Source organism: Callionymus lyra, chromosome 5 (genome assembly GCF_982586985.1).
Source record: "Callionymus lyra chromosome 5, fCalLyr1.hap1.1, whole genome shotgun sequence".
Lineage (NCBI taxonomy): Eukaryota > Metazoa > Chordata > Actinopteri > Syngnathiformes > Callionymidae > Callionymus > Callionymus lyra.
The window spans coordinates 23,235,804-23,249,545 of record NC_141822.1 but is presented as its reverse complement, the minus strand read 5'-3'; the positions used below and the strand labels follow the sequence as shown (position 1 = coordinate 23,249,545).

At 37.6% G+C, this 13,742-nt stretch overlaps 2 protein-coding genes across 2 annotated transcripts; one reads left to right on the top strand and one right to left on the bottom strand.

The window, feature by feature from the left end:
• The first annotated feature begins 5,312 nt into the window (after positions 1-5,312).
• On the top strand, positions 5,313-7,168 carry lypd6 (LY6/PLAUR domain containing 6). Its single transcript, XM_087792375.1, has 4 exons — positions 5,313-5,412; positions 6,630-6,728; positions 6,801-6,931; positions 7,004-7,168. Exons 1-4 carry the CDS (start codon positions 5,313-5,315, stop codon positions 7,166-7,168), a joined length of 495 nt encoding a protein of 164 aa, XP_087648501.1.
• Positions 7,169-8,024: 856 nt separating this feature from the next.
• Positions 8,025-13,063, bottom strand: mmadhca (metabolism of cobalamin associated Da). Its single transcript, XM_087792560.1, has 8 exons — positions 12,999-13,063; positions 12,574-12,606; positions 12,206-12,338; positions 11,901-12,118; positions 10,725-10,830; positions 10,538-10,650; positions 10,383-10,469; positions 8,025-8,558 (listed from the first exon to the last, which is right to left on the bottom strand). The coding sequence occupies exons 2-8, from the start codon at positions 12,583-12,585 to the stop codon at positions 8,340-8,342; spliced, it is 888 nt and encodes a 295-aa protein (XP_087648686.1). The 5' UTR covers positions 12,586-12,606; positions 12,999-13,063; the 3' UTR covers positions 8,025-8,339.
• Between the last annotated feature and the right edge of the window lie 679 nt (positions 13,064-13,742).

Sequence of the window (13,742 nt, the reverse complement as noted above, 5' to 3'; positions counted from 1 at the left end):
CTTGTGAGGCAGACATGAGGAGTGAGTGTGACCCTGACCCCGCTGTGGTCATGCATCTCTGTGTATAATGGGAGCAGAAGTTAAGCCGCCGCCATGCGTGTCTGCTGGACATGAGCAGCAGGAACGCAGCTGGACTTCACCCTTGGTGGCCTAAATCTCTTCCTCTGGCATCTCAGACAGACCTGCTGCCTTTCATGATGACAAAATTACTTCAAATTCAAACAGCTGGTTCATTCTTTCCTCGACAACAAACATCTGTGCATGTGAACTCGTCGTGTCTCCTGCCGGTAATCCTGTTCCACTTCCTCAAAGTCCTCCGAGGTCGTTCTGATGCCTGCAGGCAGGTGACGGTCGAGGGCAGCAGCGTTTTATGTTTCATGTTGTCCACTCGTGCGTGTGACCTTTACATTCTTGTGAATATCTCAGGAACACCTGCAGGGATTTTAATTACACCTGGTACACATGTCGACTCGGATTTGGGGATGAAGTGATTAAAAGCCGGAGGTCAAGGTCAGAGTGGCAGAGACTTGATAGACTGTGATGAAGTAGACCTTGTATCGTTGTTTTAATCTAGTTTAAATAGGATGTAAAATGGAGTAAAAGGTCTGCATCAAGCAAGCAGCTCCATTATATTATCATGTGCGCTGAAAGCCTCGGTCATACTCTGTATGATCAACATTCTATTTATTAACAGAGATAAAGCATTAGGTGAAAATATAAAATAATTTAGATTATTCTCTGTTTAAAGTTCAATCATTTACTTGATGAAATAAACAGGGAGTTGTTGCAATGATGTATATCAGGCTCTTCATTTTTTTCAGCAACAAACAAGAAAAAACTTTTTATTTTTTATTTTGGTGAGAATGGTTGATTACATTTTAGGAATGTTTCTAGAAATGGTTGAAAGGCATAGTGACTGCTATGTCAGCCAATAAAAATCTATAATCATGTAAATAGTTTAATTCATGTTTGTATTTCCATAATAACAGAAGATGTTTGCTGCCTCGATGATTTTCTAATTACTATTACATTCTTTTTTTGTGAAAATGTGTAGATTATCAAAAAAAGCTTTGATCTCACTGGTATTTTCTTTAGTTTATGTTACTCATAATAATAATAATAAACACACAAAGATATTGAAAAAAAAGTTTTTTTATCGTCTGGAAAATGATGCGACTAAACTATAGGTAAATTAAAACTAGCATAAAAGCATTTTGTATTAAAACTTCCCAGGAGTAAGTTAAAAAAAGCCACCATAGTCTACAATATACTAACTAAAAATAATAGTTTGCATGAATTAAAATGCATAAAACACAGTATTGTTTTAACAAGATAACATGCTATGGTTTGAATCTGTCAAATGGGCATAAATGTATATGCAGTTTCTGCTGCAATTGATCCACAAATATAAACCAAAATGAGCTTTCTCTGGGGAGAAAAATCTCATTGATTCATAAGCAATCTGATTGGGTAATAAAGTAAAGATCACTTTCAACATTCACGGTTTTTCATGAGCCAAACAAGAATCCTGTTCAGACGTGCCAGACGTCCCAGGTCCTAAATGATGTCAGTAAGTAAGTAAAGGTTATTTGTAAAGTGCCTTTCTAGACCTGGATCACAAAGCGATTTAACAATCAAAAACAATAAACGGTTAAAATACATACTTTAAAAAGATCAAGACACATAAGACAAACGCAACAGTTCCAGAAAATCAAGGAAAAGCCTGCACAAATAAAAATGTCTTAAGATGTTTCTTGAAGGAGTCAGTAGATCATCAAACACAGAGGGAGAGGAAGATCATTTAAAATCTTAGGAGCAACAGTCTGGAAGGATTTCTCTCCTCTGGTCCGGTGTGTTCAGGAACCATCAGTAGACTCTGATCCCCAGACCTCAGAGCCCGAGCTGGGGTGTAAGTCTGGATCAGATCAGTGATGTAAGGAGGAGCCTGACCATCTATTGCTCTGAAAGTAGTAGAATTTTAAAATGGATCCTGAAGGAAACTGTCAGCCAGTGAAAAGTTTTAAGGATGTGAGTTCTCCTACTAGAGCAGGTCAGAATTCTTGCTGCAGAGTTTTGTATTAACTTCAGGTGAGACAGCACCTTCTTGTTTAGACACAAAAATAAACTGTTACAGTAGTCCAGTCAGGTTCATCAAGCGTCATTAAGTTGGCTTGACGTTACTTTCCAACTGAACTCTATGAGGAAGCACTAATCTCTGGTTTGAAATGATGTTTCCACACCTGCAATCGAACCTTCACTCTTAGAAAATCGTGGTTCAGATCAAGTGTACACCGAGGCAAAATAGTGTTTTATTTTAATACATTTCTTTATGCAATTAATAGCTACATTTAAAGTTTCTCAGCAACTACTTTATTTGTCAATATGAAGAGGGGCTGGAGATGTGATCTGATCTAGAATGTTGACTTCTTCTGTGGACACGAAGAGGAGAACTTTTCATTCAGATGACCGTCTTGGGTCATTCAACTTCTCCCCTCCAAACCTTACCTCCGTTGTCAAGGGAGATGAGGCTTAAAACCTCTGTGTTGTCGCTAATCCTCGCCGCTCGGCCCCCTCCTCAGAACAAACCTGAACCCGGCATCTCTGGGATAGCTCAGAGTTCGAGGGCTAATCTCAAGTTCTCTATTCAGCCGACAGTATTTAATTTGGAACGATACAGTAGCAACAGCACTTCATCAATTCAAGAACCCAAATCTCCTGAGAATTCTCCGCCGTGAAGCGGTGACAGATTATTTTGGGTTGTAGTAGCTGCATTCCTCGTGTGCAGACGAGTTCAGAAAATACAGAGTGATGGTTTTATCCAGATCATGTGACGCATTTCTCACAGAGATGCTCGAGGAAAGATTACTCATATTGAATATATACGTAATAAATACAAGGTATTTTTGTAGGTTTACACACATCATCATATCTGGGGGAATAAAGGCTCCTTAAAAGGGTTTTTTCCTACATAATGAGTCAAATAAACATCATATTGTTATACTCTAGCACTTTGAGATGTTTTTTGTGTTGCATCACTATAGGTGTAATCAGAGGCCAACCTCTTAACCTGTATCAGTCTCATCTATTTTAGAGTCGTTGAATTCTTGTTCACAGATTATCCATACTATTGCGTCTTGTAGAAGATGAATTATAAATTTGGGTTTAATTATTGCTTTCATTGTTTCCTAGAAGAAAAGAAAATTTTTACATGGTTGCTGATAAGTCAGCGTGATCTAACATTTAGTCATTTTATTTTTATATTTTATTAACAATGAACAATGCTTATTCTATTGCAGTTACACCGTCTGACACTGGGGGAGCCAGAAACAACAATAACAAACATACGATTTACTGCTTTAATGCTGAGAAGGACAAGTTAGAAACTGTATTGTACAAAGTATTTGGATTCATCAATGTACAGTAGCAGAGTTGTCTAAAATACAATTGTTGAAGATGTGTGTAGTGAAGTTCTTGAAGGATCGTGTCTTCGACATTATAGTGATGCTTTCCTTCTTTGGAAAATGTTTATTACAACAAAGAATGTACTAGAGGTAAATAGCGAAGTTGCCAGAGAAAATATATATCGAAAGCTTTTTTATGGTTGCCATGATTGAGGTGGAAATACTACATCACTACTAGTACAATCATTTATTTTAATGTCTTCATCTCTTCATATTTTTAACATCCAGCAGATTTTAATACTTGTAAAAGGAGATTTGTGTGTCATGTGCCCACTAAACTGCTTTATAGGAGAGACAGTGGTTTCATATAAAGTACTGATATACTTTAAAAAAAATATACATGTACTATGTGGCAAGAGCGCAATAAAGAACAGTGTGGTTACTCTGTTCTGACATAAGCCAGAAACAATATTTTCAATCTTACATATTGCTGCTCTTAACCATATTCGCACAACACTTAGGACGCTACACATATAACATCAGAGCTGTTTAACACAACAATAAACATGCTACACAATAATAAATCACAGCCTATACTACATGTACAATATTTATTTAAAAATGCACAGTCATTTAATTTTATCTAATCAAACCATCTTTGACTTTTTGTTTAGCTGATAATTTGGTCAAATGGTAGTTGCTGTCATCTGAGTATATATTGAGTTTAAATCTCAATCAAACTACACATGAAAATGTTGATAAACAAGGTTGACTAGCTAACGATGACACTATGATCAACTACATGTTGTACAGTGGATTATACAGCTCCATGTAGGGTGACGACAGTGTGGATCATCTGAGATGGTTTCTAAGAGCGTATTATATCCTCTACAGACTGTGCATTTTGGCTCATGTGTCTAGCGTGGGGGTAGTTTTTATTGGGGCGTAGATAATGCTAAAAAAACAAGCATTAACAAGCTAACGTTCGGCCGGATGCCCCGGGATAAAAGACAACATAGAGACCTGAAAGGCTGATCTTATGTAAACTCTCAGCGGGGGAAACCAGGTCATGTGCCTTTAAGACTCCGAGCACTAAACACACGCTTTTATCAAATCAGTTCAGAGCCGCCTGATATCAGACAGGAAGGGCCCGACGCAGTGTGGCCCTTAAAAAACAGGAGATCTATGGAGCCCATGTGGACGTGGAAATAGGGGTCTCAAGGGGGACATTTCCGCCCGGAGGACCCGCTGTTGAGGTCTAATGGAGCCTGAGAAAAGACAATACTCTCGCTGACTGGGCTGAAAACAATAAATGACCCTTATCTTGGCAGGAAAGAGAAGTCATTATGGAGGCGAGGGTTGAACTCCCAGGAGGCAGAATCGTGCTTGTAATTGAAGCATAACTTCATCTTCAGTGACAGTGTTAATAGCCAGGATAGATGGCGGAGCAGCAAATATATTCATGTATTCAGCCGAGAGGATATTAGCAGAGGGACAGAGACGGAGCCTGGGTATATTTAAACCTGGAATTTGGTTCATCGCACTTTATTCTCCCTGATTTTATTTTCAGAAAAACCTCATCCTGATGTTTGAGAAGTAAATAAAGGAATCTGCGGCTTCTTTTACATTCATTTAAATGCAGTTACAGTTGAAAGGTTGGAGGCAAGAGAGAGAGAACGGAACAATGGGGCTGACATTTAGTAACGGAGACATTAAGAGATGGATACGAGTGATTGATTTCGGGGCTCAGATGGCGCTGGGATATGAACAGCATGTGGTGCTGATGCTGACTCTGAACAGGGGGGCAGGGAGGAAAACACAAACGAGTTTAACCAAAGATAATCCAACACTTATTTTGAATTAACGTCTTGTTTATCCTTTCACAGCGAGGCGGGCAGTTGATGTCCAGAGATGGAGCCGTGGCCGCCTTTGGCCCGGATCCTGCTGTTGACCCACATGGCCCTGTCGAGGGACTTCACCGAGAACGACATCATCCGCCTGCATCCCTCAAGTACTGATCATCTCTTCAACATATAATCGCTCTATTATGTTCGACGCTTGAGCTCAAGAGAGAAGCTCAATATTCTATTTGAAACTGTGATTATACGTCATAAAAGTCTGTCATAACTAATAAAACATAATGTCTTAAAAGCATTTGAAGAATAATGTGTAATTATAATAATGACATGTCTCAGTTACGTATGTTTATTAAAGTGTCAAAATCATGTCAGTTAATTGAAAAATTATATAATCTAGTGAAGAAAAACAGAACATTTTTCTATTTTAAAGGGTAATTCTTACTCTTTAACCCTAATCTATTGAGACCTGAGCTTTTGTCTGGAGTGCTTTATATTTATCTGGGATTTAAAAAAAAAGAAAAATCCCTTGTATTATCCAAGGGTCAAGGTGACCCAAAGGCCTTAAAACAAATGTGTTTGAGGCATTCCTTGCATTGTCTGTGGGTCAAAGTGATCGACCTCCCTGCAGTGGTTGACGTTGTTTGTTTTCTGGCCTTCGGGTCACCTTGACCCTTTCTTCGTTGTGCTACAAACCTGATACAAATTTTGTTTTGTACACATATTTCTTGATTCACCTTAAGAATATATATTTAAGTATTTAATCGTTTAAGAATATGGCTGTATCTAATTGAGTTAAAGGTTTCTTATTGTATCTTATTTTTATTGAAATGGTGATGTTTCACTAAGCATTGAATTATATTTGTAATATTAATCATTTCTATATTGAAAGGTTGTTTTTTTTAAATATTTCAATAAAAAAAGAGTTATATTTTCATTTTGTTCGTTATAACAATTTATTTTTTGGACTTATTTGAATTAGATTATCAAACTATGTGTAAATAAAAATGCATTCATTATAAAAAATATTCATCTTTTGGTCGGGTGTTGGTTGGTTACCTGATGTTGCTCAATAGACTGTTGCTCTTCAAACCTTAAAATTTAACGTTAAAATAAACATTAAAATTTACTTGTAGGTCCCAGAAATAATAATAAAAATGTGTCTCAAAACTATGTTGTTTCTTTGTGGTTGTGTTTCCCACTTTAGGTTTATATCAATATAGGAAAGAAGTCTTAAATTATTACAGTACAGATAACAAACTCAAAACACAATAATTTTAACTACAGTGTAGACGGTTTACTGTAGATTTGATTTTATGTAGCAAGAACATTACACTCAATTATTCAAGTTGCTCTATTTTGTCTTTTTTAGCGACTCCTTTCCCGGGTGCCTTCAAATGTTTCACATGTCACGACGCTTCCGACAACTACGAGTGTAATCGCTGGGCGCCGGATGTCTACTGTCCAAGAGGTAACCATCTGTGCCGTCGACTTCTTCCACATCTGTCTCTGCAGTTAACAGCGTCTGGTTGTGTCCGTGCAGATACCAGTTACTGCTTCACGCAGCACATGATGGACGACCGTGGAGACAGCGTCTCCGTCACCAAACGTTGCTCCGCTCTGGAGGAGTGTCTGCTCACGGGCTGCGCCCTCGTCACTGATGATGGATATAAAGTAGGTTTGTAAGGGAATAACCTTGAAAGTATTCAAGGAGAAGAAGTTAAAGTGTGTCGCGTGTGCTTCCAGATGTGTTCGTCCTGCTGTGAAGGGAACATCTGCAACATGCTGGTGCCCAGGAATGAAAGCAACGCCGTGTTCTCGTCAGCGACGCTTGGGAGGAGAGTGAGCTGGTGCCTCCATTCAGCTGCTCTCAGCTTCATCATCAGCATCTACTCCTTGAGACTCATTTGAGAAGATCCACAAGGACAATGGTGGACCCTTAGGATTTCTGTTGTCCTTAAAATCCTATTCATCAAGCTATAAAATATCACAATTGTGTATGTCTGGTGCGGAAAAGGTCTTTAAAATAACCATCAGTAGACTTTCTTGTGTTTTCATTGTTATATTAGGATTTGTAGTAAATCTGGTCATTTTTTTCTTATTAAGAAAATGAAATATATATTTTTAAATTAATTTGATACATTTCTTACACCAATTCAATAAAGATGCTTTTTTTTTTTTTTACTGTAGCACATTAATGTCAAGCCTGTAATAACTTTTTGTCGATACATTTTGTTGAATTTGTGCAACAGGGAGTTTATAATCTGGCAAAGGAATCTTTAGTTTTTGTAATTTATTGTATTTCTATCTAACTGTTACTTCATTTTCCAAGAAAAACAGGAGGTTAATTGCAGTAGAAGTAGATGAAGCTACTGACATCACAAAGCCCAGATTTTGCAGTTTTAAAAATTAACATACATTTGTACTAACTTTACTCCATTTATATATATTAATACAATAGTTGGTTGGTCAGTAGTTAAACTATTGACCACGAGATAAAGACTGGGGAATGTTTTCGTAGTGAGTATTCCAGAATAAACCAGCATAATATGGCAAATTCATCTCATTTACCCACAATTCTGCTTAAAGCAACGTAATTCGTTTATGGCTCCACCTAGTGTTAGAACAGTGTATCTGCAATGTAAAATGAAAAATGTTAATAATTGGTGACCGACATCTTTCTATAATACATGCAAGTAAAGTATCATTTATAAATCATAACTAGTGTTGGTTTGTCAACACATTTAATATCATGAACAACAGCAGATTGTTTTGTTCACATTTATTAAAACATCTCTTCCGTCCAAATCTGACACTGTTTTTGCAACATCCAAAAGAGAGATCAATGTGCATATATGCATCAGAAAAGATCCATAAATCATAAATATAAGAGGTCACAGTTTGTTTTTTTAATAATCATGATGACCAAACAAACTAAATAAATGATATGGCGACTGCTCTCAGGAGGAGCAGCAAGACCAGGGAGGTCCCTCTCAGCACCATATTTGGGTTGAAGTCCGGATGAAGTCCTCGCTTCTGTCACCATACATTTAAAAATACTATTATAAAGCTGAAAATATTTCTACTGTTCGTCGTCTCGTTCATTTGCGAGTCCCTGTAGTCTGGTGACGGCTGTGCTGTGCGTGGGTGCGTTGGTGAAAACTGTGCCGACGAACAAGGGCGTTCCTCTCAGGATGTGTCGGATCACCGTGCACGAGCCCGACGCCTCGATGTGAAAGCCCGAATTCCTAAGTTCTCCTTCTTTCTGCAGAGGGGTCAGATCACCGGCCGACGAAAAGAACTGAGGAAGGAAAACACAAAAATCAATGATCGTTTAAAATAGTTTATTTTAGGTCTAAATTTGAAAATGTATCCATTAGGGGAATTGATACCACAATATATCGCGGCCATTCTTTATGACAAAACTGCAACCTTTTTTCTGGTTTTCAACTTACATTACAATTTCTAATCGTCTTTTATGTTTTAGATTGCAATAATGTGTTTAGAACATAAAATAATTATACTTTTTATTTACAATTAACATGCAAATAATCACCATTTTTGTTCATACATGTGTTGCAATTAACCCTCCTGCTACTAGATGGCAGCATGTATTACATTCTCTACAGCTAAAGGAACAATCAAATCCTGCGACTGAGGACTAGAGGACACAGTCGACTCCAGCAGCTTTTCAAGCTGATGTCTGGACATATTTTGATGAAAGCAGTTACGACTTTGTCAAGAGTCATGTTGTCTGTAAATTCTACTATGGCACAGTCAAGAACTTGCACAATACTACAAATACATCCTTGTTCCAACAGTATCACAATATACAGTGGGTACAGAAAGTAGTCAGACCCCTTTTGATTTTTCACTCTTTGTTTCATTACAGCCATTCGCTTAAATCATTTAAGTTCATTTTCTTCCTCATTAATGTACAATGAACACTTGGCCCCCTTATCTTCACAGAAACAAACAGAAATTGTTGCAAAGTTATTAAAATAGGAAAACTTGGTCATAAGTATTCAGACCCTTTGCTGTGACACTCATATTTAAGTCACATGTTGTCCATTTCTTCCGATCCTCCTCGAGAAGGTTCTACTCATAGACATATATACATAGACACTGCATCGACTGCTGCCACTCCACTAGAGCGGTGTGTATACAGGGCGGCCATCTTGGTACAGTACAACTCGCTCCTACAGTGCATTACGTCTATAGAGGAATGCTGTGTTTACACTATAAAAGTGAATATAAATCGCTCATTTGTCAAGATTTTTGCCTTAGTGAGAGAGGTAGAGAAGAACCAAAGATCACTGTGGCTGAGCTCCAGAGATGCAGTGAGGAGATGGAGAAAGTTCCCGAAAGTCAACTATCAATCGCAAACCTCCACCAATCGGGGCTTTATAGCAGAGTGGCCGAAAATAATCACTTGAAAGACTCCCAGAATATGAGAAATAAGATTCTCTGGTCTGATGAGACTAAGATGGAACTCTTTGGCCTCAATTCTAAGAGGCATGTGTAGAGAAAACTAGGCACTGCTAAAGATGAATGTGGCAAAGTAAAAAATATCCTGGAACTAAAAACATTTTCCAGAGTGCTCAGGACCTCAGACAGGTCCAATGGTTTACCTTCCAACAAGACAAGGACCCTAAGCACACAGCTAAAATAAAAAAAGGAGTGACTGATCAACTGTGACCATTCTTGAATGACCAGCCAGAGCCCTGACCTAAACCCATTCCAGCATCTCTGGGGAGACCTGAAAATGGCTGTCCATCAACTCAAGAAGAGTCATGGCTGTACCAGCTCAAAAAGGTGCATCTACTCAATACTGAGCTTAATACTGATGTGATGTTTCAGTTTTCCTTTTTTAATAACTTGGCAAACATGTCTACATTTCTGTTTTTTTCTGTCAAGATGAAAAGAAAGAAAATAAATTAACTTAAATGATTTTAGCGAATGGCTGCAATGAATCAAAGACAAATTGAAAGGGGTCTGACTACTTTCTGTACCCTCTGCAGGATAGTTTACCCTTTATAGTGATATGTATCACCAGATTATTGTGAACCCTTACTATGCATCTCAATTTTTGCTCGACAACCATCAAAATCATTTGTGGACTCACAGCTTCTCCAGTGGCTGGATCAATGAAGTCCGCCCAGTAACCTGCCGTCCACAGAGCGAAACACATCTCTTTGGCTCCGTTCACAAACTGCAGCAAGAAGAAAGCAGGTGTTTTACTTAACATTTAACAGAAAAGTGGCGCGTGTCTGCGCTCACTTTGTGTAGCAGCTGATCGCTGGTCTGATCCGTCTCCTCGCACTGACTTCTGTGTGTCACCGTGACGACTGTGACGGCAGCGCTCGGTGCCAGTGGAAACAGCAGCTCCAGTTCTGACGCACACAAGGTTACTTTTAAAACACTTTTCGACTTGAGTGATAAAGCACGCTTCTGTCGTTTGAACTACCTTTTTTTAGCAGCTCGGGACACGGACTTATAGAACAGTCTGTGTGGGGCTGAGGAAAGTACTGCTCTGCTTTATGAACTCTTGTTGACACAGGCCCAAGTTTATCCTGAAAAACCAGACATCAAATGTCAAAAGAGAATATATAAACATGACATAACATAACATAAAAGTATAAAAAAGCTATGTTAGGAATCAGAACTATCAATTGTCTCCTCAGTCATTGTTTGCAAACGAATGAAACATTCCCATCTTAAGCAGTAAAATTAAAGACTTTTTACAAAACTCTACATTTAATTTAAGATCAACTCAACAATAAATTAAAATTGAGAGGAATAATACACTACATCTGTTAGATAGTGTTAGGGACAAGTTCACCCAAATTTTCACTTTAAAGTTCAAATAATGTGTTCTTGAGTGGATCTTGAACCTCGATTGTTCTCATCAGTGTGTGTCCGTTTTTACAAAAACTCTCTTAATTGAAATATTTACATTAGAAAATGTGCTTAAGCGCAGCCCACTGAAAACACAGTTTTTCTGAAGACGAAATCTTGTTTATAACCATAACATCTCTGCTGTGATTGGTCAAACGTCAAGGTTTCTCACTGCACATTATCAATCCCGGAAGTCTCCATCTACAGGGTATTCATTGTATAAACAAAGTGACATTGTTATGTCATAACAGACTGTTCTCGTAACCGGGGGAGAACTTTAAAAAGTAATCATTTAAAAACATGGTCATGATAAGAGAGTTACTCCATCTTGGAGAGAAGGACTTTAACATTTGAAACCTGTGAGTAAGACAGGAAAGTTGGGTTTTGATACATGTTCATCTATAGGTGAAAGAAATGTATTTAAAAAAAAGAATATTTTTACAGAGTTTAATAACAAAATAGACAAAATTGAAGTGAAATGTATTTTTGCAGAAACTTTTTTTTAGGAAATTTCAAAGCGACACAAAAATTTTATTTATCATGCATTTAAGATTATTTGATTATTTGAATACCAATTAAGGCCTTATTCTTAGAATAATGAATTGAATGACTTTTTAAGGATCTGTGCAACCCTAAGAATGCAAACAAGGTTGAAAAAAAGGAAGAAAATAAACCGTAATAATGAGCTTCTATCAGTTAATATGATGGTTACAATCCCTGATCAAAAATTGAATCCATCACATACCTGAAACTCAGCGGCGAACTGAGCCAGTATGAACTGGAGTCTCTCTGTGCTGCTGGGAGCCGTCAGGACATCAGGCACTGTTCTGTGGATCGGAGTTTTTCTTTGTCCGTCAAGTCCATCTAGGTGGCAGTCGAAGCCGGCATTACCCGGCAACTGAAATCGCTGGTCCTGAGGTCCGAATGGTCCCATGTTTTCATCTGGCCAAACTGTTCTTGGGCCTGGAGGGACAACGATAATTAAAACCTTACACACGTGGAAAGTTGAATCACTTATTAGTGCAACATTTCAAATAAAAGTCTCCTCACCTGAGTCTGTATGAGACATGGAAATGTTAGGCCCACCTGGGCTTGTCGTGGAAAAGGTTCGGACTCGAAATTGAGACATTGCTTGACGTGCCATTGCCTGAGAGAGAATCCATCGGCCCCCTCCACACAACACCTACGAAAATAGACAAAACATAAAACAATGAGTATAATAATACAGCCCTGGACTAAATAATGTACCCAAAAGTTTCCATTGGTTTATTAGAAAGTAAAAAAAGGTCTAAAGCCTTGACTGACACCAGAGAACAACAACAAAATATGATGCCTTCAGTTGCATCCTTTATTCGCACAAAACCCCCTGCTCTATTTAAATCTATATACTATTTTTTATCGAATTAAAATGTACTTACATTGCTAGACATGATTCGGGTTCAATCCACAACCTATTGGAAACAAAAAACACTTTTAAGTAAAAGCAGGAAACGTAAACAAAAGTCTGTGCTAACGCTAGCATGTTTAGCTAACATGATGCAACGACTACAAACGTCCTTCACAGATAATAACACGTCTTCACACTCACATATTGTAATTTAGTTGATAAATATGAATAAATAATCCCATCAAATATATTCTAAACACTTGTGTTTTTAGAGGTTCAGGTCATATACAAGGATCATTTGCTAATCTCGTCGAAGCCTTTACTCTTTTGACGGGCTCGCTAGAGAAAGTTGTCAAATTTAGAAGATTAACAGATTAAGAAACTAAAAACCGGGAAGATGTGCACGTTAAGAAATATTTCGAGCTAAAACATATTAAAATAAGCGATAAAACCTACTTTTACGCGTCGTCCGCTTGCAAAATAACAACGACGGGGGGTGACGAGGGACATTCTGCGCAGTCGCAGTTCGCCCTATAGTGATCACTTTTGTTTTTATGAAATTAAATATTCACTCTCGCAAAAATAATATCCTTTGGTCGAATCATTTTTGCGGTTTCAATACTAATTCGTTGTAGCCATTGGGAAATTTAGACATAATATGAGTATATTTTCTTCCAGAAGATGGCAGCAAAATACAAGTTATTTTATTTCAAATCCCAAATTCGAAAATTTACATATTCAGTTAGGGTTATGGTACATCTTAAGGGACAGGGCGGTGAACATTAAATAAAACATACACTAAATGCCAATAGGCGACTCTAAAAACATAATGGAATGACATATATGAGATTAAAGAATAATGTACACATGGAGACATATCCTGTGATGTACATGATATGATAGTAAAAATACACTGAAGACATTGACCAGACTGTCTGCCAATAAATAATAGTAAGAATAAGTAGAAGTAACATTTTAATATAAAAAGTTTTTTGTTGCTTTGTGTCACTCCTGGTGTTGGGAAATACTAAAAGTTCATTGTTTTGTGCAGAAGCTAATTGAGAAAACGACTTCAAGCAAGACAAATGTGTGATTTAAGGATTCAGAATTGAGTTTAAAGCCCGGTTTTATACTCTTAAATTATTTTTTATTCTATAGAGCAGAGACGAAACATGTTCATGTTGTCAAGAATAAAGTCAA

Excerpts from the sequence above, each read along its gene's own strand:
- lypd6 (XM_087792375.1), top strand. The coding sequence starts at position 5,313 with ATGGAGCCGTGGCCGCCTTTGGCCCGGATCCTGCTGTTGACCCACATG. Across the intron at positions 5,413-6,629 it reads CATCCGCCTGCATCCCTCAA|CGACTCCTTTCCCGGGTGCC; the intron begins GTACTGATCATC and ends TGTCTTTTTTAG. Across the intron at positions 6,932-7,003 it reads TCACTGATGATGGATATAAA|ATGTGTTCGTCCTGCTGTGA; the intron begins GTAGGTTTGTAA and ends GTGTGCTTCCAG.
- mmadhca (XM_087792560.1), bottom strand. Across the intron at positions 10,651-10,724 it reads TCCCGAGCTGCTAAAAAAAG|AACTGGAGCTGCTGTTTCCA; the intron begins GTAGTTCAAACG and ends TGTGTGCGTCAG. Across the intron at positions 10,470-10,537 it reads GCGATCAGCTGCTACACAAA|TTTGTGAACGGAGCCAAAGA; the intron begins GTGAGCGCAGAC and ends TTCTTGCTGCAG.